Source organism: Stegodyphus dumicola, chromosome 7 (assembly GCF_044657685.1).
Source record: "Stegodyphus dumicola isolate Sdum_Otavi_A_Nest chromosome 7, ASM4465768v1".
Classification (NCBI taxonomy): domain Eukaryota; kingdom Metazoa; phylum Arthropoda; class Arachnida; order Araneae; family Eresidae; genus Stegodyphus; species Stegodyphus dumicola.
Genome location: NC_140774.1, coordinates 155,264,582 through 155,291,611, shown reverse-complemented (window position 1 = coordinate 155,291,611; position 27,030 = coordinate 155,264,582). Strand labels below are relative to the sequence as shown.

The 27,030-nt window shown below is 32.2% G+C and overlaps 1 protein-coding gene across 1 annotated transcript in view; it reads right to left on the bottom strand.

Moving 5' to 3' along the window:
• Positions 1–27,030, bottom strand: part of Rop (Syntaxin-binding protein Rop) — a 56,038-nt gene that overhangs the window by 9,235 nt on the left and 19,773 nt on the right. Inside the window, exons 8-14 of the mRNA XM_085820948.1 lie at positions 23,495–23,739; positions 17,917–18,127; positions 16,986–17,124; positions 14,966–15,075; positions 11,724–11,825; positions 7,313–7,404; positions 1,721–1,875 (exon numbers count right to left, since the gene is read on the bottom strand). Of these exons, the coding sequence (XP_085677074.1) occupies positions 1,721–1,875; positions 7,313–7,404; positions 11,724–11,825; positions 14,966–15,075; positions 16,986–17,124; positions 17,917–18,127; positions 23,495–23,739 (1,054 nt within the window). The remainder of the gene's footprint in view (positions 1–1,720; positions 1,876–7,312; positions 7,405–11,723; positions 11,826–14,965; positions 15,076–16,985; positions 17,125–17,916; positions 18,128–23,494; positions 23,740–27,030) is intronic.

Sequence of the window (27,030 nt, the reverse complement as noted above, 5' to 3'; positions counted from 1 at the left end):
TAAATTTCGATTTTTATGGCTTACCTTAGGTAAGCAATATTGAAAATGCATTTACTTATGCATTGGGGTAAAAATTCCAAGCAACAAACACTGGGGTAAAATTTGTCCCGCGCGTGTACTAACGTAGCACACTGATGCGCGTGTGCTGAAGAGTTAATAAGCTTGGAAAGTCCTGAGCAGCAACTGGACGAAAAGATTTACCACTGCAGTTACTGCAGGGAAAGCATGAGGTAACATGCTGCAGAGTGATGGTAAACATATCCTTCAAGACATGATGTGTTCATGACATGATGTAAAATTTTAAGTTCAGGTTCTGAGTAAGCTACGTCATTCGAGTAATGCAAGTCATTCAAGATGGATTGATCTAGAAATTATGCGGTACAGAAATGCTATTGTTATGATTTTTAGAATAGAGAGAGGGAATTAAGGGGTTACCGCTAGTTTAAATTTTAATTTTGATTTACATTATTTTTTATCTTGCATATATATAATATAAAAAATACGATGGCTTTGCTCTATGCGAACAGGCAACTTCTAATTAACTTTCCACAATTTAGGATCTCCCCCCTAGTACCTTCGAGAACATTCTAGCCTATTACGTAACAGCTAGTATAAATAACGAATGCGCCCCATTTTGCAAACAGAAGCTCCTCTCCTCCTGTGCTACAACACCTCGCTGCTGCTTATCTCATCCTTCCTTTGTTAGAATAGCTATGACGTCAAAAGCCTAGATTTCCTCTTATTCAGCTTGAAACACTATTGGATATGTAATTTAAAGAATTTCATCTAAAAGGAAAATGATATGATATTTGAATTAAATAAAGAGGTGCAATTAAAAGCGAAATCATTCTTTGTCATCCTTCTGCTGTATTCCACTCAGCCAAGCTTTGTCATTCATGTCCACGACTGCCATATCATCACACATACATATATGTAATGAAAGCATAAATTTTGTAAGCAATGCATTGGAAGTTAGTTCTCCGCACTTTTTCTAAAGAATTTGCAAAATGAAGTAAGCACCATATTTGAATACTCGATAATATCTAACCATAAGAAAAATGAAATTGCAGATAACTTTTCCCATTGGAGTTCTAGGCAGCAGGTACACAAAATGACATGATATAAAATGAATGATTTGGAACTTGGCGGTGGCGTAACAGATAAGCAGCGAAGAAATGTGACAGACATATCCAGATTCAAGATTACTTTATTATTGAAGAAAAGGAAGTCGGAATTCGCAATATCTGGTTCACATACGGACAAGCGTCTTATGCGCTCTCCATTTTTGTTACATCAGCACATATTCCTTGAACAAAGAAGACAGCCGCAAAGCGTCTGACCAGGGAAAGATGAAGTGAAAGCGTCTCAACAGGATAGAAGCATAACGCAGAAGAGAGTGAGTGTCGCAGTAGTAATGCAGAGGAAGAAGAGGGGAGGCAAAAGTTTCAGTTTTGAGTTTTGGTTTACAATTAGGTGATTGGTCAAGAGAAATCCGCATTAAAGGTTATGTAAAATCGCATGATTAATTTGAATGACACAGTTTAGACTAAGGCGCTATTTTTAGGACAGATAGATGAAGTTCCCAAATGAAATAGAAAATAAAAGAGGTTATAGTGAATTAAATTTAGAAGTTTGCTTTCTTACAAATATACAGCGTCAAAATTTTATGAAAGTGACAAACAAAAATTCCATACTGGGATTAAAAAGAGATTATTCTCACCTATAATTACTTCCCAATTTTTGTATTCCTTAGTAACTTCATATGCACATCTCAACTCAGAATAGCAAGTTCCTCCAACAACGAACACAATCAAACGTGGAAGATTCTTTACATTTGGGGCATTTTTGTCTTTGTGCCAGTGACCATATCGCACACTGGAAAATAAATTATTGATCTATTATAAACATAATGAATAAACAGAAAAAGTTTATTTCAAATTAGCAAAATAAAAAATATAACATTATCATTTTTACACTATTTGTTTTAAATTAGAATAATTTATATTCTAACAAAAAAAAAAAAAAACACATACACAACATTTTTCAGACATATGTCATTTTCCAACATATTTCAATCCCCTTAAATTGAACTAAAATGAAGTTGACTACGAAGGCTAAATGCAAAAGCTGCTTTTAGCTCAAAAGCCATCCTTCAAAACATGCCCCCCCCAAAAAAAAGTAATCAGGAGAAGCAAGGTGTTAGGTACTTTTTCAAACAGTTATGTGATTAAAAAATGTAAAATCTGCTAAGACAGCTTCTTTGGAATACAATTAGGAAACAGCTGGTCTCAGTCTTTCCATAGGATATTGTATGTGCTGCTTAATGATTTATTTATGAATAATATCCCAGAAAAAGGCCAAGCATAACAGAGAAAAACATGATTGCTGAAGTCAATAGCTTTCCCATGTCTAGAAATATTACACTGGTTATCATAAATTAAGGAAAAATCACAAAAATCACAATTACTGAAAAAGTAACACGTAGAATGTTATGAAATTTACCCACAACACACAGTAAGGTATCAAATAACATAAAAAGAAATTACCAGACAATTATGGTAATATAGAAATTAGCACATGTATAAAATGAACAAATCAAAGATGTCAGTTTGCTATAGTAAAAGTACCTTCAACATGGAATATAATCACCTCTAGAAGCAATACAGCGCATTCAGCGATGTGTGATGCTTTCAATTATGCGGTCTATCAGTTCCACAGGAAGCGAAAGCCATTGCTCTTGTAAAGCAGTTGCAAGTGCGGAATGGGTCTAAGGGACAGATTGAGAGCAACTACACGTCTTCCTAAAGCATCCCAAACATGCTCGATAGGATTCAAGTCCAGGGATCGAGCTGCCACTCCATGCGCATAATTATTTCCTGTTGAAGATAATCATATACGATGTGAGCCCTGTGTGGTCTTGCATTGTCGTCCCGTAACAGGAAAACATCACCTATTGCCCCGGCATATGGGCACACATAAGCATCAAGGATGTCATCTCTATAAACATGAGCATTCAGGTTCCCCTCGGAAAAATACGGAGGTCTGTGCATCCACCCAAAGAGATGCCACCCCAAACACACACACTGCCTCTTCTATATGCATCTCTTTCACGGATGTTTGACAGATGATAACGGGTTCCAGGTTCTCTCCATATCAAATAACGGCTACTATCGCATTCTAGACTAAACCTGGACTTATCCGTAAAGAGAATAGTACTCCATTGCTCAGGCGTACAGTGGACACGTTGTCGTGCCCACTGCAAATGGTCCTTCCTATGATGTGACTTGAACGGCACGCAAATGGTTTTCACCTCGCATACAGCCACCTTCGTGATGCCTTGTACGCACAGTTGACGTTGACTCCAAGTTTCCAGTGGCTGCAGCAATGGAAGATCTAAGAAGAGTCAGAGTAGCAGTTCTATTCCTGAGTGCACATAATGTTAAATATCGGCCATCAGCGCTCGTCGTAGCAGTTGGCAGTCCTTGGCTGAACCTCCTAGGTGCCAAATCTGTGACTTGAAATTGCCTCCAAAGTCTATGAACCACAGAAAGACTCACATTTAGCCATCTGGCCACTTCTGTTTGACTTTGTCCTGCCTCTAGTCTCCCAATGGCTCTCTATCGTAGTTCTGGTTGCTTGGAGATCATTGTTACGATTTGGCTATCTCAGATTTCTGATGTCACTATCACAGTGAAATATGTGGGCTTGCTCTCAGACATGGACTTTTATGCTCGTCGCAAATGATGTTTCCAAGTGCAGCGCCACTAATTTGCATATTGGAGTTTTACTCAGCTACTCTTACTTGGCAACATATTCAAATTTTACACGGTTTGACTTATTTTTGAGGGAGTTATTGCCATTTTTGTGATTTTTCCTTAATTTATGATAACCAGTGTACAATAAAGTAGAATATATTGGTTTATCAGTTAGTACTGGTCATACTAGTTTATTTATAAATTGTTTATGATTTCTAATCTTGAACTAGATAATATTAATTAGCAACTTCACTTCTGCAACCTACTACAATACAAAGTCCGAAACCTGGACGTCCATTATCCGGAATGATCTAAAATCCGAATGTCAAAATCATCAACACCGTTTTTCTTGCAGGCTTTATGTATGCGCAGTTAATTCCCCCCTCCACGCATAATAAAACATCTGAAGAGTCTTGATTCTTAATTTCATCTCGACACTAAATAAAATACCTTGTTATTGAAGAAACAAACAGTTTAGCATAAATTTGTACGATCAATAATTTGGCTCTGTTGCTGCATATCTGCTTTTTGGCACACATCTCAAACCAAAACATTTCCCATAGATGCATCGTTGATCTGATGCCAACCTGGCAAATAATTATTTATAATACTTTCCTTTCAATACCGCATGTTTATCAAAACATGACAACTTGAGTAATGACTCATGTGACGATACCTAAACAATTTTTTTATGTTAGTAATTGAATAATAAAGGAGTATGGTAACCATTTATCTCAACATTATGCTTGGTGATGATTACAGATTTAAGTTAAATGCACTAAAAAAGGTTGACGAGGAAAAATTTACCAAAAATTTCTCCCATATGCTAAAAATAGATTTTGTTGATGATACTCATAGACACAAAGACTACATTTAGGGCTATTTGAATCAAGAATAACTGATTTGTTATTCACATAAACCCAGAACCAGCAGCAGGACTTGTACGGCCGCGACGAGTCACAGAATTTAGGACACACAGAGACTGCATCAGGCGGTAAGATATCTAGCACCGGCCCTCAATAAGGCTTAAGTATATACGGGAATTTATTTATTCAGAACTCTGATAAGTCTTAAGCATGTGCAATAAATATACATAAGTATAATAAATAACTAATACAATTCAGGCTTAATTGTCTCAGGGCACGATAGAATCAAAATAAAATTTAAAGGAACAACTTGTCATTAGTCACCAAGATCATGATGCATAGCCAAATATGTATAGTGAAGGATAGCTAAATTTGCTGATGATAACTGCTAATTTTAAAGGTTTCGGCTATCGCAAAACAAAGGTGAAATTTTCCAATTAACGGATTTTATAAAGAAATGTGGAAAAGCGGTAATAAATGAAGATGATATAAAAGAAGTTTTTCATTGTGATGACAATGCTTCTCAATCATCAATCAATTAATGAACGGTGAAATCTGTAGTATGGTTCTAGATCTACAAAATATTGCTGCCAACAGTGAAGAAAGTGACAGAGAAGTTACTGAAAACGAGAAAATTTTGATTGACAAGTTAGTCGGAAATCTGGAAACAGGACTTCAAGAATGCAACTAAACAAGAGATTACATTTGTCTACAGAAATAAAGAGAAAGTATTAGCACAAAAAACGAAACAACTTACATTAAAAGAAATGTTTAATAAGGTAAACAAATATAAAGCATTTTTTTTTTGTTATAAATTTTAATAACCTTTAGATCATAAATACTTCATTATTTCATAAATCACGATTTCATATTTTTAATTTTATAATTTCTATATGCCATCTTACTAGATTTAAACTGATGATCTAATATACGGAAAAATCCCACATCTAGAATCGCTGAAGTCCCGACGAGTCAGGATTTTGGATTTTGTACCGTACTCTGTTCATAAAAACAAAATGAATGAATGTTGACCCAAGAGTCAATTAAAAAACACCACACTTAATAGCTATTGATGAAAACTAGTTTAATAACAGCTATTTAAAAACTTGAATTTTGGCTTCAAAATCTTAAATGCAAAAGTCCACAGCATGTGCTAGCTCAAATATGCCATTATGAAAAAACCAGAATGCCCTCTGATAACATGCATCTAATGTTTGTTAAGAAGATATCTACTTGAAATAATTCAATGCATTTTTGTGGCATACTCCTGCACATTCTATGCCCATTAGTAAAAAACATTTTTCTAGGCAAATTTAATCATTTATATACAGGGGGACAGTTATTGAACTATATGAAATAAAAAATAAAATTTTCAAAATCTATTAAATTAAAAAATTTTATTCAAATTTGGAAATTAATACAGATATTCAAGTTTATGACTTCTTCGATACGCTTGCCATAAATGTCTACGATGTGGGACAGACGAAAAGCAAATTTCTGCAAAACTTACTAAAGTGTCAAGGTATCGATGCTTTCGATGACCTTCCTAATGGCTGTTTTGAGCTCAGTGATGGGTTCGGTGTTATTAGAGTAAACTTTGTCTTTAATACTGCCCCCAAGAAATGAATCACTAGAATTAAGACGAGGAGAATATGGTGGACAAGCAATTCCATTCCAGTCACCTATGGGTGCCCCAAAGCCAGAAAGTGCTCTCCCAGGACTTCAAATACTCTATTGGTCGGATGGGGGTCGTGCTCCATCTTCAACATGGAATGACATCTTTTCAAAATCTGGGTAACTTTGAATAAGAAGGATAACATCTAAAATTTTGACATAACTTTCAGCACTAACTGTCCTGTGATGAACATTGCACCAACTATTCTGCAACTTGATACAGCCCATTAAACAGTTACAAATTTGAGGCAGAGACACTTCTTGATTTCAAAATGGGAATTTTCAGTCCCCCTAATGCGAATGGCGGAATAGCCAAAGAAATTGGCCCTGGCAGGAAAAAATATGTTGGCCCTAAGGCCCCATATGAAATGTCGCTATACATATAAGTTATCAGTGTCATCATCATAAAAATTAATTTTATAAAATAATTATATATACAAATAAACTACACACAATAAATAACAGTGACTAAATCATTATATAAACAAAACAGCAGTTGATTCATAATTAAAAATTTTAATATTTTTTAATTCCAAGTGCCTGACTGAGCAAATATTTCCTCCATTATATCTCAAATTTTTGCTTTGTTCATCAATAGCAGTGACTCCATTGCTTCATAGTACTCCTTAATCTACTTTTTACAATTTTTAATTTTGAAAAAGCTCTTTCGCATTCAACTTGCATTGTAAATAGGGTAAGTACAAGCTTTTAAGCAAAAAAGACACTGGCATACGCATTACTATACAAATTATATTTCAAGAGTAATTTATATACACACAGCTTTGGATTAATGCTCATTAACAGATAGAGCACTTTCTCCTTCTGACTCATCAGATTCAAAATAATGATTTTCAATTGAATTTTTTAGTAGTTCCCATTTAATTACTAGAAGATGAAACAACAGGTTAAACCAGTTTCAATGAAAACAAATTTCCCCAATTTTTTACAAAATGGCACGTTTACTATCAATAAATAATATACTTATGAACTGAAACCAGAAATACTACAGATCTATACCTGGTTGGTGTCGGACGTCCGTAATTAGTTGGAGCTACACGTCCTGCTAAGAACGGAAAATGCTTGGCATCCAATTTATCATCTATAGCATCCTGTACATAAAAAAGTTTCACAAAAAGACATTGATTAACAAAATATATAAAAACTGTAAAATAGTTACACAAAAAGATAGTGGGTAATGAAATGCATAATAATTAATATACAGCTTAATTCACTCAATACAGCTTTCAGGCATCATAGCACAAAACGCCGTCATTGAAAATAGAGAGGTTAAAAAACATTGCAGCTTTAAAACATAGTCATAGAAAATATTGTGGTAAAAAATAAAGCTTCTACAATCCTCACACGATGATAAAATCATATACCCGCATTTTCAGGCTACAAATAGTTTACATTAAAATTTGCATATTAGCATGCTAGTGCAAGAAGGATTGAAGAATATTTTTACTTTTATATTTCATTTTTTAAATGAACTAACAAATTTTTGATAAAAGAATAAGAAGGCAATTTAAGCATTCATAAACTTAATTCACATACTTATATTCATAAACTGAATATAAGTAGAAAATAGTGCTAGGTATAGCAGTTAACAGAATTTTAAATTTATATAGTTAACTAATAAATGTCATTAATTAATTAATCTCTTAATTTTTCATGAAAAGAATAGAAAAGGAAGATAAGTAACTGCATGTGGTTACCTCTATTAAATTTGTTTAATTTATAAAATTCTGTTAATATTCTAAATGAGGCTTGAAATACTCTTTAGACTTTAGCATAGCAGAATCGTGCATGTTTTCTCCCTTCGTTTAATAATGACAAGTCATTTTCAAGCAGTCTTTTGTTTCCGCCATGGAAGTCGTAAAATTTGCATGATTGTCAGATGTTATCTGTGGTCTAATTAAGTTGCTATATTTGTAATTTTCTTAAGTTTATTTTCTTTATGCTTCATGAATATATTTCATTATTATCAAATGCTTATTCAATTACTTTTTTTTTTTTTCTTTGCAGATAATATAAATTTTGGGAAATAATCTAATCTTCTCAGTTTCTTCCTCCCATTAACTATATGTTTCTGAAGATACAATTGCTATTTACCCTCTAAATACAAGTTGAGAGATTCTAGAGAAAATGTTAATTTCCTTAAAAATTTCAATTATGGTGTTACATTAAAATACAGATTATTCTATAATTCCACACAAATGTAAAATGACCTGCCCATTTTAAAGCAATTAATGCCATTTTCCTGTTGCATCAGGTACTAAAGCTATTATAATTTCCTTCTAAAATTTTTGAGGGGAAGGAAAAGGTAAGACAGTTGTACCAAATCCTGATTTAAAAGAAATAATTTTTCCAGTACAACAGTTGTACCGCCGCTTTAAAGAAGTCAACTGCTTTAAGTAAAATTAATTTTCTACTCATTTTCAGTTTTTTAATACTTAAGTTTACTTCTTAACTTCTCAGCAAAAATTTATTTTCTTTAGTTAATCTTTTTAAAATCTTTAGTTAATTCAAAAATATAAAAGTAAAAATATCCCTCATGCCTTCCTATGCTCACAAATCATTATGCGAATATGCATTTACAACTTTTAAAGCCTGAGAAACTCATGTCTGTGATGTTAACATCATGTGATGATTTCCAGATGCTTTATTTTGCACCACAATGTTTTCGATGATGATCTTTTTAAACTATGAGATTTTTTTATTGCTTTATTTTTTTACCATGATGTTTTGTACTATGATGTTTTAGAGCTGTGATGTTCTTGCCTTGCTTTCTTTACTCTTACAATGTTTGTTTCTCTCACATTGTTTTTCTATATTGTGAATTTTTTACAAATCTGTAATAATTAAGAAAAATAAACTAACCCCTCCCCCATATTTCCAAATATAAGCCGATCTGCATGTAAGCCAAGAGTAGATGTTTCTTCAGAAATTTACCCAAAATTCAAAACTTTACAAAATTTTCCTTTTTGTAGCCAAAATGAAAAGAAAAATTCTGTAACATCCAAACATGTCAACATCAGGGTTCAAGTGTTGCCAAGTAAATAAAATAGATGGAATATTTTTCAATGAATCTGGAGTAGACTACAATGTGAGATGCCAACAACAATAATTTTACTGGTAACTCTATTTGAAGCAAGGGCATCTTCTCCAATCACTTGTTGTCTTGTATTGATCTGTGATATCTGTGCTGTCTTATTTTATTTTCCATTGTGCCTACAACACAACAAACCAGCAATATATAAAGTTTCATAAAATGAATAACTCATTTTACTTAAAACTAACTTTTTCATAAAAAATAAAAGTGACATTTTGGCGATTTGAGTCCAGTCAATTTAAAAGATCCACATTTTTTTCAAAATTAGCAGATCTATATATTAGTTGACCCTGTAATTAAGGTTTAGAAAACGCTCTGAAAATTCTTGGCTTATACATGGAAATGTAAGATAAAGGCAAATATAATGACAGATATGAATTAAAAAGCTGAAAATAAGTTTTTCTGATACACACACAGGGTTCATAGCCACATTTTAGTTAAAAAAATAAGCACCTATAAGCACTTTTCAAGCACATTTTAAGAAAAAAATAAGCACCTGTCTAATTACATTATACACAACTGCATAAACATTAAAAGAAAAATTACACTTGCAATTTAAAATATGAGCAATGCAATATTTATTAAGAGAATGAGCATTACCTCAACCGTGGAAAACAATTACCTTTTTTTTTTTTTTTAATTTTAAATGACAGTTCAATTTACAGAATTAGTTTACAATGAGAGGAAAAAAAACTATGCAGAACTAAACTATATTACAAGATTTAATGATGAAATTTCAGTTCAAAATATAGAAAATAAATAATAATAAGCCATATTAATTGTATTTGCTTGGCAACTTATAATAAATACAATTTATTTTTTTCACTCATATTAATATTTAAATAATTTAAATCAAAATTCTGAACATTTTCTAAATTTTCATTGTATAACAGTTTTCCCTTAACATATATTCCAAGCAAAGTAATTTAAGTAAAAAAGAGGAACATTTCTGAAATCAGGAGACTGGAAATTGCTTCATGTAGTCATACTTTAACAGTAAAAGCTTAACTAACCCGCATACTCGGAAATTGCCGAATATTCCGTATAATTGAGCGTAACTGGAAAAAAAAGAAGGGGGGGAGATTGTAGCCGTTCTTTAGATTTCTCGGCTAAATAAATGATTTTGACATTTCGATATATGCATCATATAAAAATAGACCAACGGAACTGAGAAATATTCTGCTTAGAAAGAACAGTAAAACTCTTTTAAGTGTTCATAAATAAATCTCAGACTGAACATCAAAATTAATTATCTCTGCAAAATACCGCAAACGTTATTGTGTAATACGTGCGGCGTAATTCTTCCATACGTGATATTACGCAATCGGAATCAACAGCTGCCGGTATTCGGAGAATAAAGAACTAAATAAAGGAAAAGAAAGAGACTTACTAATCTGGGTGTTTTTGACTCTAATTTTGAACAGACCGTTAAATTTCCGGAATAGAATCATTCTTCACTTGGGTTGGGTAGACCGCAAAACTTTTAGTCCTATTCAATCCAGATTGGACAGGACACACAAAAACAATTTAAAAAAATTTTTTTGACTATTCGATTACTTTTCTTTTATTTAAGCCATTCCAAATATTATTCCTTAGAAAGCTAATCTGTGTAAAAAAAAAAAAAAACCATTTTTGGAAGTTTATCTAAACTTCAGCAGCTACTGCAACTATATTATTATAAATATTCATACATATGCTCATAATATAAGCATAACGATCATAATAAACACGAATATGAACAGACCACGCAGAACGAGAATGTAAATTATTAAAATCTTGATAGAAATTCAAACACGTGTAGTATTTCGGTGGGAGGAAAAGAATACCGAATGTACCGGAATTTTCTACGGTTTTCGCAATTCTTTGACCAATAGAACGACGTGCACCTGTCTGTACTCTCGCACGCACCGTAGGTTACCTTAATGCAGAGAAGGGGGGAAAGCTATTTCCGGGAGTATGATTCCCCATCCGACGTTCCATATAAGGAAGAAAAGTTGTTTATTTAGTTTCAGCTTTGGTACCCGGGGAGGGGGGGGGGAATTCGCGTTCATTAAAAAAGCACTAAAAGCAAAAAATAAGCACTAAAAACAAAAAAATAACGGCTTTAAAGAAAAAGTAAGCACCTATAAGGACCTTTATATTTTATTTTCAAATATAAGGACTTATAAGCACTTGCAGGGACCGCTACGAACCCGGACAGTCTTATAAAAGCCAAATATCATTTTTAACAAGCAAATCAATCTTTTAAGAAAAACTGCATTACGAAAAATTAATAAATTTTGTTTTTAATAACCATGAAAATTCTCCTGAAAATACCTCCATTATGTCTTTAATAACGGGTGTCCACCTGGACATTTGATAAGTTTGTTCGGTAATCCTTTCTTTTCTTGGTACTTGATATGGCTTTTTCCTGCTTCCCTACAACAATGAAAATAACACTGTTTTATAATAATCAGCCACATCTAAATAACACTAAATTAAAATTCGTCAGCCATACTATTGATTATAATGTTTATTTGCTCAAAATTCATAAAAACAAGTGAAAAAACAAGCTAAAATGAGCTACCATAAATTTCAAAATATATTGTCACAAAGTAAAATTTTGCTGCTAAAGTACAGTCAAAATTAAAACCCAGATATAAGCTGAACTCCCAAATTTTAAATAGTACAAGAATAACTGGCCATCTATCTCAGCTAGACTTATCAGATGACTTGAAGACTTCAGACATTTGAAAAATAGGGGAGAAACATTCATCACATTTGTAAAAAAAAACCACATCTGTGCTTGATAAAACTGAAAATGATATTATTTGTGAAGCATATGATAGTAATGGTAACAGTAAAACGGAGAATACTGCCATTCATTTAGACTTGCACGCAGCAGTTTTCCAAGAGCTGTTGCAAAATTCTGATTCAGAATCTGATAGTGTGTTTGATTAACGCATGACAAAATTAAATAAATTTAAAAAAAAAAATATGAAAGCTTTCAAACTTTATATTATGTCCAAAGACCTTTTTTTTTTTTTTTTTTTTTCATTTAAACATACATATTTCAAGTGACCCTTTGAAAGCATTTGAAGTAAATATATTTAAAAACAACATACTTTTAGATTTATTAATGGATAGTGTCACGTGCTGAAGATAAAAATGTTTTTTTCCATACAATGTTGCCACTGACACTTTGAGATTGTTGGGTTTGTTAATAAAATATTTGTTGAAATATAGCATTTACTGCTTGTCTCAGTAATTCTGTTTTGTAAAGCATTTGCTATTTATTTTCAGTACTCATACCTAATATTATATATGGCATACAACAAAATAAAGAGCCAAATTTCAAAGAAATATAGTTTATGTCTATATTAAACAAGTGACAGCCAACTTCTGTACCCACGAATGCAATTTTAAGTTGTATCTTGGGCAATGATTACTAGCAAATATTTAGGAATAGATCTTGGAACAAATAAATATTAATTATTTCAGAATACTCAACTTAATTTCAAATAAATACATGAAGATAGTTCATGATTACACACATTAAAATATAAGAATTAAGAGTAAAAAATTTTATTAACTTAGCTTCAGATCACAAAAAAAGACCTCATTGGCCACATATGGCCTACAATCGACAGTATCAAGCATCAAATGTAATGCCTAAAAGACATGAACAGCAGGATAGAAAACATTAAAATAAATGTGATGGGATGACACATTCCCAGGAAATTTTAATGGTTTGCTTCCCAATAGTTAGATTTTCAGGTTTTGTTTTAAATTATGGTAATTAGATTAGAATTGGTAGCAGATAAAATGGATATGTCAGAGGTAACCCTCCTTTAAGTATACACTGAAATATATACCCTATTCCAATGATTATTACCCCATATATAAACTGCCAGAATCACATGAAAATTTTTGAAAAAAATGCCCTCAAAATTTCATCTGTGGCAGTGCACTTTACTAATTAATATATAAGTATCTAACGTAATTAATTGATGTACTGAGGTAAACTCTGGCTGCTATTTTTTGTTTATGAAAGAAAAATAGTATTAAAATATTGTCATGCAGCATCCCATACTAAACATTCATTTTTTTGGGCAGTCCTGTTTCAATTCCCTTGCGAGATGAAGATTTTCGGATTTCCAAATCCTCACAATGGAAGACCACCACAAAGTGTTAGGAAAAAAAACTTTAATGCAATAATACCTAAAACATTTATAGCACTATCTCTTACAGACAGCCCACAATAAAGCTAAACTTGTTCAGGAACTTTGTGGATATCTTAAACTACAAAAACTAAACCCCACTATCTAAATGACTGAACCCCACTGCAGCTTAGCACAATCATATCTGAATTCCGAAGCAACATACTAATTACTGTTTCTAGTGACAAATGAAACTTTGGCAAACTAAAATAAATCTTCATTCGTTACATATTATTTCCTTATTATTATCTTCATTTGGTCAAGAAAAAATTTTCAAATATAGTCATTCTCTCTGCACACAAATGAAATGTCAAGTATTTAAGAAAAAATATTGAATTTGCATCATAAAAAAAATATGAAAAGAAATCTTGAAAAATTAACGTAATGCTTTTTGTGTTAATTGTAATACTAATCATGTTATTTCAATGCTGCTTAGTATTTTTTAATGTTTTAGTTTAAAAACTGTGACAAGTGCCATTTTTTCTGAATACATTAAACTAAGATTAAATATGATATTGGTAAATATGGTAAAATTATAAGAAATAGTACTGTGGTTTGAAATAGTTATGCTTAATAAGTATAAAATTTATAGATATAGTTAACTTGAGTGTGTGTAGATATTCCCCCACCCAAATAATCAGACACTCTGCATGTTATACAGAAGCATATATTTACCTATTTGCCTCAGGCGAAAAATATGCAGGTACGACTCTGACCATGGTAATTTCTTTATGCTCTTTCCTCACATAGTTTCCCTCTTGTATCAAACATTGTTGACATAAAGTTCTTGCCTACAAGTTTTTATTTGCTTTACTTTGATTATCTACTGTTCACATGCTCTGTTTACATCATTCTCCTACACAAGTATACACAGATCCTTGAGCAACTGCACTGTTACATTAAAATCCAAATATTCACTGGAAAACAGATATGATCTGAATTTTTTTATATGTTACACTTTAACAAAATGCACAAACTGCCATTCAGTATTTTTCTTTACATCACAACTATTATTCATGCCGCATTTGTTTTCACTTTATCTTTTTCTGCTTGTGCATATACACTTCATTCTCACATTACAAAACTCCTGCCATGTTATGTATCAGTGAATCTATTATTTACATACAGTTGTTATTGCATATCAAAATCTATAGATCATCTGTCAAGTTGGCTATATGGCTAATGCTCACATGGATACTAACTTAGGCCATATCCAGTATCAGATGTGCTACAAAACTTCTAATGAAATTTTATTCATAGATTTTGATTTGATGACTTGTATTATTTATGCAAAATAATTCATTCTGACTTAGCCTGATTAAACTGCTTAATGTTAAAGGTGTTAGAAGTCATACTTACATCAGTTACTATATTGACTCCCAGCATAGCCATGTTTGTTATCATTGCTTTCTCAGTTGGTGGAATCTGTGCATGTTGGATCAATTTAGCAAGATTCTCTTCTGTAATACCTGTAGACAGTGAAACAAATCAACATTTAATGAGTTTTATATATATATACACACACATGCAATATATATATATATATTTCTCTTCATATATATATATCAAGAGGAAAAATAATGTGTGTATAATGCAATTTACAATAAATCTATATGTGCAACAAGGCTGAATGTAATCCATTTTCAAAATTGTAACAAATATAAAATACTGTTGACTCCCTTTTTGGATTTAATCTCTAGCTTATATGGTAGCATTTTTTAAACTGATACTATTCAGAACTATCTGTAGCTCAAGCTATCAGCAGGAATGCTACCAAATTTGGTAGGGAGAATATGACAGCATGGGGAAAAAAGTCCCTAAAAAAAATTAGTTCCAAAAGTTGCCTTTTGGGAAAAGCTGTGGTGTTATTCTAGTCTACATAACTAAAAATTTGAATGAAATGCAGATAAAATTTTAAAATGCAAATGCTCAGTTACTTAAATGACAGGAGCTTCAATAATTGAGTCTATAAAGACAAGGGGGAAACACTGAAGATCATTCCAAATGGTAGCTGGGTTTAGCATTCGTCTCATTTTACCTTAACATGCATTACTTGTGACATAAGTTGCTTTTTCCCGCTTGCCACCTTGCTTCATGGATCTAATGCAAGAAACTTTTTTCTGTAGGGTTATTTGGAGTTCAAGGTGTATCTTGATGGGGTCCTGATCTTGATGACTTCAAAGGTCAACATATCATGGGCTATGCTGAGCATTCCTAGTGACATGTTACATTTAGCCATCAAGAATGTGATATAAAGGATACAATATGTGATCGTGGTCACACCAGGGTCTATGCCCTTATCAAGATTGAATGAAGTATTATGGTGCACTAAAATACTATTACTGTAATACTCTGGGGTAGCTCATTTGCTGTACTAAAGCAATGCTGCACTGAAATTTTTCCTTTGTCATTGATTTGTCTAATTTTCAGCTATGTAAACTATTGATTTGTCTAATTTTCAGCTATGTAAACTAGAGCAGCTCTATATTCCCCTCCCCTCCATGAGTATCTTTTGGAACTAATTTGTTTCACAGAATCTCCTTTCGGCATAAGTCCCCTTACCCAAGTTTGGTCACATTCCAGTTGATAAATCAAACTACAGATTACTCTGAGTTGTGTCAGTTTAAAAATAAACACTATTCTATTCTTTAACGAATTGATTGTTCAAATATTGAGATGGAAAGATTGCACAAGTAATTTAATTTCCAAAGAACAAATGACTGTTAACAGTTACAATAACAACATGACAAATGAAAAGTACTCTGGATAAACTACTGATAACTATCATAATATTATATTTTTGAAAGAAACTTGCATTTCAATATGAAGGCATAGCAATATTAACATTACAATATCTGATGGATATCAAAGCAAAATCTGATGCTTATTGTTATTTCATTATACCTCTGAATATCTCGAGATGCAATGATTAATGTGAATTCTTTTCTTTATTTGCTTCTGTTCACCTATCAGAGTATTATGTGACATAATGTATGCTTTCTGCAGTCTGTTAGTGTAAGCTCTGAATTTCAGTAGTTGAAATGTTGATTGCTGTAGTCCAAATGCTTACTTTTCCATTATCTCAATAACAGTTTTATTAATCCACGGTGCAGGAAATTAATTTTAACCGTAGTAACTGGACATGCCATGCTTATCTAGCACAATTACCTTGTAAAACCCTAGGTGTGTTTATATTGCTAAATGTTTCCTCTACCTTATGACAATGTATCATCATATCACAACCAGATTTTTAATTTCAACAGCTGTATTTTTTAGTTGTTCCTCTGCAAAAACTCATTAAATCATTCAAACTTGAGTAAAAAATTAACAAATAAAGTATTTATTTAATATTTCAATTCCTGTTTTAAATAGAACTTACCATTTTTTGAAAGTATATATAGCAGTATTATACGTATTTTATCAAATGCACTAACAGCACCATCAAGTAAAATAGGAACAATGTTCCTCATAGGATCCTTTATCTTCTCACCTTCAGCATCTGTACCCATAGCTAAATCCTACAAATTACAAATTAAAATAAAAAGTAAGCAATAAAACAATTAATAAATACTAAATGAAGCTGAACAATGAATAATTTTAAATTACTTTACTAGCAATATGTTTACTAGCAATAGCAATATGTTCATGCTTTCTATTCAATTAAGCATTTTATGACAGAATACATACCTTAGCATATCGAAAATGATTGCTTTGCATTTTGTACATCACGTTTCATAAAAAAAGTTTTTTTTTTTTTTTTTTTTTTTTTTTTTTTTTTTTTTTTACAATTCAAGAATTACTACTACATAGAAAATATCCCACCTCCCTGTGAAAGACTTTCTAAGGGAAACTGGGTCATATGTATGTTGCATGTGGCAAAAACTATGAAAATGGCCAGCCTGTTTACTGGGATTCAAATCCCAAATTGAACTACCCGTGTTCAGTGACTTTACCACTCGGCCTCTGATGGGCCTAAGAGAGACAGATATGAGTATTTCATAAGAACAGCAAACGTATTTCAGAAACCAAAATTTTTCGCTTAAAAGTATTCAAATAAATGAATCATTAATGAAAATAATTTTTAAAGTAAGACAAAAATAACAAAGGCAAACTTAAAAAATCTGAATTAATGAACATTATTAAATCTTTAAAAATCCTTAAATCAGTTTTCCAACTGAGAAAAACAAAACGTCAACATAATTTGAAGTAAATCAAATTATGTTTTAGTATTTAAAACCTGCTTTTATAATATGAACCATAATAAAATTAATACAAAATATTAAAAGATTAGGAAAAGTATTTTACTATACTTGTTCAACTTTACATAGTTTATCAACATTCCCCTGGTAACACTTCATGCAATCTTCAGCTAAATGCAAATAAGTGGAATATTTGCTCAATTCTTTCTGATACTGAGGCATTTTCTTTATCATCACAGATAAATCTTTAAAACTTGCTTTATCAGTTGATGCTGCCATTCGTTTGCTTTCAATGAATGTCTTTAACTGCTTGGTAACACTCCTATGAAAATTTTTAAACATATACAGATTAAGTATTATTAAATACATAATTATTTAAACTACATATTTTGAATAATAAAAGTTATGTAATGATTCCTACATCTTTAAAAATTTACATTAGTCTCTACCTGTAACGGCATTTAACATTGCAGAGAAAGTATCATAAAATTACACTCTGCAATTAGTGAAAAGAAACCATACGTACACAAAATCTTGGATAATGTTCACACTTTCAACCTTATCAGCTTTTATCTGTAACTAGAGAGAGCTCTTGATATATGGTGGTAATTAAAAAAAAAAAAAAAGTGCATAAATGCATAAATTTCGAAAATTCTGGGTTTTTTTTAGCTGGAATACGATTTAGCATCGACTGGTAGAAATGCCATCTAGTAGCATGAAATAGTAAGGAAAACATGAAATGGAGAAAAATATTCAGTTTTGAAGTTCCACAGCGAGTGGCATAGGAAAAAAAAAATACATAATGTGAAGTCTTGAAACAAAATCTTGAAGCTGAATATAAATTACAAAACGTGATGAAAATAAACAACTGGCTATTCAGGAATTCAAAATGCTAAGTACACTGCATACAAACACAATTATTGACTAATATGCCACATTATGGTGAACTGCTCATGGTTTTTTGCATAGGGTCACAGTCCGTAAGGTTAACGATGTGGTTTAGGTTGAAAAAGAAAACATTATGCAAGCTAGAAAGAATAAAATCTTCTGTTGCACTTTCTGATCTTTATATAATTTCTGGTTTCTGATAAACCATGGTACGCTTGTGATGATCCTTAAAACCTTATTCTGAAAAACTATAAGTTTTTCTTGTCAGTTTTTAAAGCTAGCCCATATAGGTTAGTTAGTTAGTTCTAAGCATTGGCCCCCCAGCCCACCTAGCAGGTAAAACCTGCCATATGGTTATGGCAGGTAGCCCATATAGGTACCTGCTCCTGCTCACTACTCGATACACCACGAACAATGATGTCTACACATCAAACTACTGCAGTAAACTCGCAAAAATCGTCGGCCAATCAAAATACAACTCATTACATAAACTACTCCATAGTAGAAATGCAAATGATTAAAACTTGAATGCCAATGAATGTAAGCAATATGCTTACTGAAGACATATCAAAGAAGCCTTAGCGATTTTCAGGGGATATACCTGTTTATTATTCAATGTAAAATTGTCATTAACAATGACCAAAAATGCTTCTATATATTCAAACACTGTATATACAACTGAATGTTTTCAAAAGTCGTCATATTGAAGGCCTAATCGAAGGAAGTTCGACTGCTTGCTGAATTTGTGATCATTTCATAAGATTTGCACCAAAAGTTCATGATAGTACATATGCACAAAACAAAAACTGTCGTCAGCTCAGAATGATAAATATGATATTCTTCTTTTACAGATATCCAAAAGGCTTTAACAGACAATTCCTTATGTTTAATCATTAATGCACAATTAGTGGATATAGCTGACAGTTCTCCTTTTATTAATGTTAAAAATCAAAATCATTTAAAGTTTACATGAATAGGTTTCTAATTCAATAATACTGCTTCGTGTTAAGTGATGCAGAATAAGAACACAATTTTCCTTCTAAATTTATCAAATGCTCAACTACTATAGGAAGTGTTTAATTTATGTAAGTGTTATTTACCAATGGAAACCTTTCCAAATTACTTTCAATAGATTTCACCCCCCCCCCAATCTGTAGTTTTCTCTGAATTTGTTTTTTTTTGGGGGGGGGGGTCAGTGGATGTAAGAATACTTTCTTCTTGCCCTTGCATGCTAGTATTAAAAAGATACCGAGTTGCTAAAATATATCCACCAAACACTGTAGACCTCGTAACCTAGGATCTGCACCAAAGGAGGTTACAAAAATGTAACTGTTTCATTCATCTCTTCGGAAAACTCATGAAGTTTTCGTAGCCCTGTACATGGATAAGTACTTCTCTGGCGTCTCCAGACCTGTCTTCGATGACTGTCACCACACAGCTGGAAGCGAGATTCGTTGCTAAAGACTATATGTCCCCAGTCAGCATTACTCCAACCTGATAGAGCCAAGCACCACTGTAATCTGGCTCAACAATGTGCAGGCATGAGTGGCAGATGGTGAAATAGTCAGTACAAGCAATAGATTTTGCTCTATCAGCTGCCTGTGAATGGTCATGGTGGGCACTCGTGTGTGGTCTGATGGCTCATAGCGTTGAATCGAGTGCTGTGACAGCTGATATGACAATTTCTCTGTCCTCCAGATCTGTTATGGCCCTAAGTCGACTGCTACTATCCACGACGCTGAAATCTTCCATTGTCCACCCATTCTTGCCAGCATCTTCTAATTGCCACATCGCTTCAACTCGTATGATGAACGATTCTCCAATTTGACCAATCTGCCTCTTTCAATCCAATGATATGAGCTCCTTATATACATCTGCTGGATGAGCAGTTCTGATGTGCTGGAGATTGCACTTTTCATACATTGGACATCAAATTTTAATCATTTGCATATTTGGTCAAAGCATTTATGTATACGAAATTTCAAAGCAATCATATGATTCCTTTTTGGTGTGCCAAATTTTTTTTATAGTGTATATTTATTTTTATATCTGGACACATACTTTTCCAGAATAATATAAAGCACACCAGAAAATCTTCTAAGGCACATCAATGTACCCTGTATGAACCACTGTCTTAGAAAGTTAATTACATTGTAGGGATTTATATTTATTTTAACTAAACAAGTTAAAGTTTTATTTTAAACATCTCCATTCCCCTAATTGTCAGTGCCAGAATATTTAAATTTTGTAGCGCGCGTGAAGGAATGCAAATTTCTACTTTTCAGGAAGTATTTAAAAGCCGAGTTTTGGTAGGAGAAAAGGGAGAGTTAGGCTCTAGCTGCCACCTCTGCCATAGGTACGTTTGCTTATTGTTGGTTCAAGTGGCTTAATTGAATTTAATTGTTGCCGCTAGTTTCGAAGGAGGTTTACGTTACGGGATTTCGCTGAGCCCTATAGTTTAGTTCTATCATTTGTTAATATCTGCAACTTTTAGTTTCATTACCTGACTTACATTACCCGAGTTACTGTCCAAGCAAAGGCGAAGTTTGTTATCACCGAGTTGACACATTGTAAATTTTAAAGAATTAATAAAGGACACTTTAACCCTTATCCTGTGTAGCTTCCTGTTACTCCAGTTTTCAGACAGAAGTTCACCTACTGGACACTATAACATATTTGCACAAAGATAGAGACAGTTTCAGATATCGGCCACAAGCACAGTGACTTAGTTCATCACACCTGGAATCATCTATCATATTTCATAGCCTCCCTAATTCTGTTGTGTTTTCTGACACTCTTTTACAGTACTCAATTATTTATTTTTCTATAATGACCTTGAAACAGAAGTATACATAAAGTAATTCTCTTATTGTACATTCCAACTTTGGAAATAGAATACACTTCAAAAAGATTATTTTAGCTTATAGTTTCCCAACGTGGATATTACTGCCAATTAGCAAAATATAATAAAATGTTTGAAATATTTACATGCCCATTTCATGTAGATGTGAACAGTGTTCCTGAAAATCTGTAAATGGAGTTAATCGAGTTACAATGTAAGAATGACATGAAACAAATTTTTGCACCCACATCAAAAATTATTTTTACAACACTTAGATTACATCCAAGATATTTCAACTTAAGATATTTGGCACAAGGCTTTGCAAGTGCTTTTGTATCCAGATATGTTTGTGAAACATTTTTCGAAGATAAAGTTTACAGAGTTCTTCTCGTGCTTCATTAACTGAGGCCAACTGAGAAAATCAGATAAAATGTGCAACATCGAACATAAATACAGATTTATAAAAATTAAGTGAAGGATATGATAAACAAATATCTCATTAATTAAGACTAGAAAGTTCATTATATTTGAATAGTATAACAATAAAGTAATATATAACAATAAATTTTGTACTTTACGGTAAAGTTTATAGATAGTATAACAATAAAGTTTCATTCATTTAGTATTTGTATTGCATTTTTTAAAAGCATGTTTACCTAAAGTGCAGCCTGCTATACCATTCCTAATTATCAGTGGCCTGAGAAACCATTTGGCTTGGCCAGGTCTGATATACAGTATACCCAAGAAGCAAATCCTTTTGGTATATTATTCATCAGTTGTATTATCCCAGCAACCATGAAAGTTGATAAAGATTCTCCCTCCAATCTGTGCCGATAATTTCTGACGCATTCTGAATGAACTGATGCCTCTTTATTTCATAAACAATCAGTATTCATACCGCTTCATTTTTGTGCTTCGTAAAATAAGGCTTTCGTCAATTTCTACTTTTTTGTTAGGCCCTTTGATTTTACCGAAGTTCTGTTTAGAATGCTACAGAGTACAAACTTCCCACAGGTAATTGCCCCAATCTATTATTGTTTTGGTGACTATATTCAGCTGACCATATTGTGTTCATTAATACAAACTTTTCCCATAACTTTGAAAATAATTCACTCTTTGCTGTTCTGTAGAAGTCAAGCCCCAAATTTTAAAAAAAATGCAAAATGTGAGGGAAAAATACAGCAATGACAGTTAATTCAGATCCTTTTTTACAAAAGTTAAAGGTCAATTATTGAGAAACAATCCAGATTACATCAAATGAAAGTGCAAATATTATGAGTGTGCTGTCACATGTATCCACAACTGACACTGCTTGGCAACACTTTCATGATTAACAGGTAAGTATCACTCTTTCAATAACTCCTACTGTTACATGAATTTGTGCATGTTTTGGAGGATCATTACTATAAACATTTAAACATTACATAAAATCTAACAGTTATCATTATTATTCCATACTGCATGATGAGTTCTAATCAATAATTTGATGTAATGCAAGTGTATTATATACCTAAAAAGTTTAATGCACTTTCAGCCAACGTCTACAGACTATATTCAACAAGCATCTAATATATGACTGTAACAAGAATAAGAGACACTGAGAAAAAATGAATTTTAAAAAAGGTGGCAGGCAGTGAGTCAAAAAAGGTTGGGAAACTATGTTCTAGCCTCAACACATTTGTTATTCATTTTCTACACATTAGCTGCACAGCTTGATCATTCTGTTGCAAATCTACTACATACTGAAAAAATTTGTTATGTAGATATCCATGGTCACACTTGAAATTCAGATTGAAGACTTACAATTAACTCAAATACAGCATAAATGGTTTCATTAATTCAGTTTTAAGCCCTTAAAGAAGAGAAATCAGGTCATTCGTACTCAGAAATGTGATCCTCTTATAATATTTACAATTACAGCAGAGCTTAAATTTTACCATTTATAAAACTGCCACTTACGTAGATACAATAGCAATGTGTTGATGACGCAGTTCGACCCACAGATCATCATTTTCATCCAACAGAACTTCCTTTTCTTTTACATTAACATCTGGCCCAGTGGAAGTTTCAAATTTGTAAACATCATTCTGAATAGGAAGAAGATCATAGGCCATGGCTTGGAAAGTTAATTCATGCAAAAGTGGTGACACGCAGTCAAAACCCCTATCTAAGATAAGTAACTGTGATCTCATTTTCTCAGGACCCTAAACAGAAATATTTAATTAAATATAGGATGATTAAATTTTACAATTATCAAATTAAGTATGCATACAACAAATTTTAGAGGGAAAAATAAAATATAATATGGAAATAAAAAACTTATCAAAATTACATTTAAAAATAATTGGTACCTTAGATAAGATATTTTTAGAATTGTAAAATACTGATGCATTTCAGCAAGGAAGAGTCAATAAAAAATAAGAATATTAAAAATGCTTTTAAATTACATGGTTTTATTTTAATTACACACACTAAAAGAGAAAAAATGAGTTTTAGCTATCATAACAATCTCATTCATATGACACTAAAAATAAAATCGTGGATTGATAACAATAAAGGATTATAAATCAAATCTGTCATAAGGAAATTTAAGTGAATTGATTGTAATGAAAATTATATACAGTGCAAAGCCCGAAATCCGGTCGTCCATTATACGGAATGATCTAAAATCCGGACCTCAAAACCACCACCAATGTTCTTCTCCTAGGCTTATGCATGCGCATTCGATTCTCTGCCCCCCCCCCCTGCGTATAATAAAACATCTGGAGAGTCATGATTCTTAATTTCACTTCGACACTAAATAAAATACCTTGTTATTAAAGACACAAACATTTTAGCATAAATCTGTACGATCAGTAATTTGGCTCCGTTGCTGCGTATCTGCTTTTTGGCACACATCTCAAACCGAAACATTCCATATAGATACATCGTTGATCTGACGCTAAACTGGTGAATCATTATTTATTATACTTTCCTTTCATCACTGCATGCTTATCAAAACAAGGCAACTTGAGAAATAATACATGCAGCGATGCCTAAACACTTTTTTTATGTTGACATTACGCTTGGCGTTGATAACAGATTTAAATTAAATGCACTAAAAAATGTTGGCAAGGAAAAATTTACCCAAAATTTCTTTCCTTATGCTAAAAATAGATTTTGTTGATGATACTCTTAGACACAAAGACTACATTTAGGGCTATTTGAATCAAGAATAACTGATTTGTTATTCACATAAACCCAGAACCAGCAGCAGGACTTGTACGGCCGCGACGAGTCGCAGAATTTAGGACACACAGAGACTGCATCAGGCGGTAAGATATCTAGCACCGGCCCTCAATAAGGCTTAAGTATATATGGGAATTTATTTATTCAGAACTCTGATAAGTCTTAAGCATGTGCAAGAAATATACATAAGTATAATAAACAACTAATACAATTCAGGCTTAACTGTCTCAGGGTGCGATAGAAGCAAAATAAAATTTAAAGGAACAACTTGTCATTAGTCACCAAGATCATGATGCATAGCCAAATATGTATAGTGAAGGATAGCTAAATTTGCTGATGATAACTGCTAATTTTAAAGGTTTTCGGCTATCGCAAAACAAAGGTGAAATTTTCCAATTAACGGATTTTATAAAGAAATGTGGAAAAGCGGTAATAAATGAAGATGATATAAAAGAAGTTTTTCATTGTGATGACAATGCTTCTCAATCATCAATCAATTAATGAACGGTGAAATCTGTAGTATGGTTCTAGATCTACAAAATATTGCTGCCAACAGTGAAGAAAGTGACAGAGAAGTTACTGAAAACGAGAAAATTTTGATTGACAAGTTAGTCAGAATTCTCAAAACAGCAGTTACAGGAGTTCAACAATGTAACTAAACAAGAGATTATGTCTGTCTACAGAGTTAAAGAGAAAGTATTGGCACAAAAAAACGAAGCAACTTAAACAACTTACATTGAATGAAATGTTTAATAAGGTAAAATAATAAATATTATTATTATTATTATTTTGTAAATTTTGATACCTTTAAGATCATAAATACTTCATTATTTCATAAATCATGATTTCATATTTTTAATTTTATAATTTCTATATGCCATCTTACTAGATTTAAACTGATGATCTAATATCCGGAAAAATCCCAAATCAGGAATCGTCGAAGTCTCGACGAGTCTGGATTTCGAAATTTGTACTGTACATCATTTCTATACTATAATTTCTATTGCTTCTGAAAATTCTGTTAATGCACTAATAGCCTTGGAAGCTTTGCAATTTCAGTTGTAGTTACACTTGACCAAAAATACTACATGATTGCTAAAAATATCTTTTTAGCTTTTAAAGCATTAATTAGCAAGCTTAATTAAGTCTAATTTAGAAAGTTCTTTCATATATCTATTTTATTCCTTTTAGTCCACAGACTATGAAAATTAATAAAAAATCACTGCAACAAAATGTTGAAAATTTACATTTCCTAATCGAGTAATATTCAAATCAACTCATTTATTTGATTTAGAGATCCATTCTCATCATCTGTTAAAATTATTGGGCTGCTAATGATGAAAGATTAAGACATTTGATTTAAAAGTCCACTGTTAGCAATTGTACAATAAAAAAAAAGATTAAGCAATTTTTTAAAAAACCACCAAATCTGGCATATCATGCAAGAAATTAAAAAACACCTTAATTTAGAACAGCCTTTCTCAAACCTTTTTCAAGTGGGGCCATTTTTATAAATTAGATTGTTCTGCAGACCAATTTACTTTATTTGAATACAGTTTTGTTAACCAAGTTAATGCAGTTGTTAGAAAGTTCTCAAAATCTAAATAAATAAATAAATAAAGGGTATCTCATGTGTTATTTATTTGAATGCAGTTTTGTTTGTTTGTTGAGCAGCCTGGGTTTCTTGGATCTGTCATGAAGATCTGTATTTAAAGAGCCTTTATTAGCTAAATATGTATATTTACCTATTTTAGTCTTTATTTTCATGAAATGATATTGATCAAGGTGGCATTTATATTATTAATGAAAGAATGAAAGCAAAACATCTTAAATTATAAGCTAATATGTAACAAGAGAAAAAAAAACCTGATGACCAGATAAAACCAGTCATGGTGCTCAGAGGGTTAATCATTAATAAATACAGCACAAGCAATAAGTTTCATAAAATGTCAGTCTTATATGAGAAGAAATTGCCACATGGTATTTCCAAACTCTGAGATTTTCAACTATAATATAGTGGTGTATGCAGCTGATTTGCATTTTTTGTCTTTTCGGAAATCCGGAAGGGGGGAACAAAAAGCACCTTTGAAGACCACAGATTGAGAAATGCTGATTTAGAAGATTGTTATTTTTTCCCATATACAATGAAGCAAAAATCAAAATTTTGCTAGTTGGCCATACTACAAGACCGACAAACTTGCAGGATGTGTAGGGGATACAGAGACGACTCGAAATCACATAGGAATGCAGGGTCACAAATGCTGTAT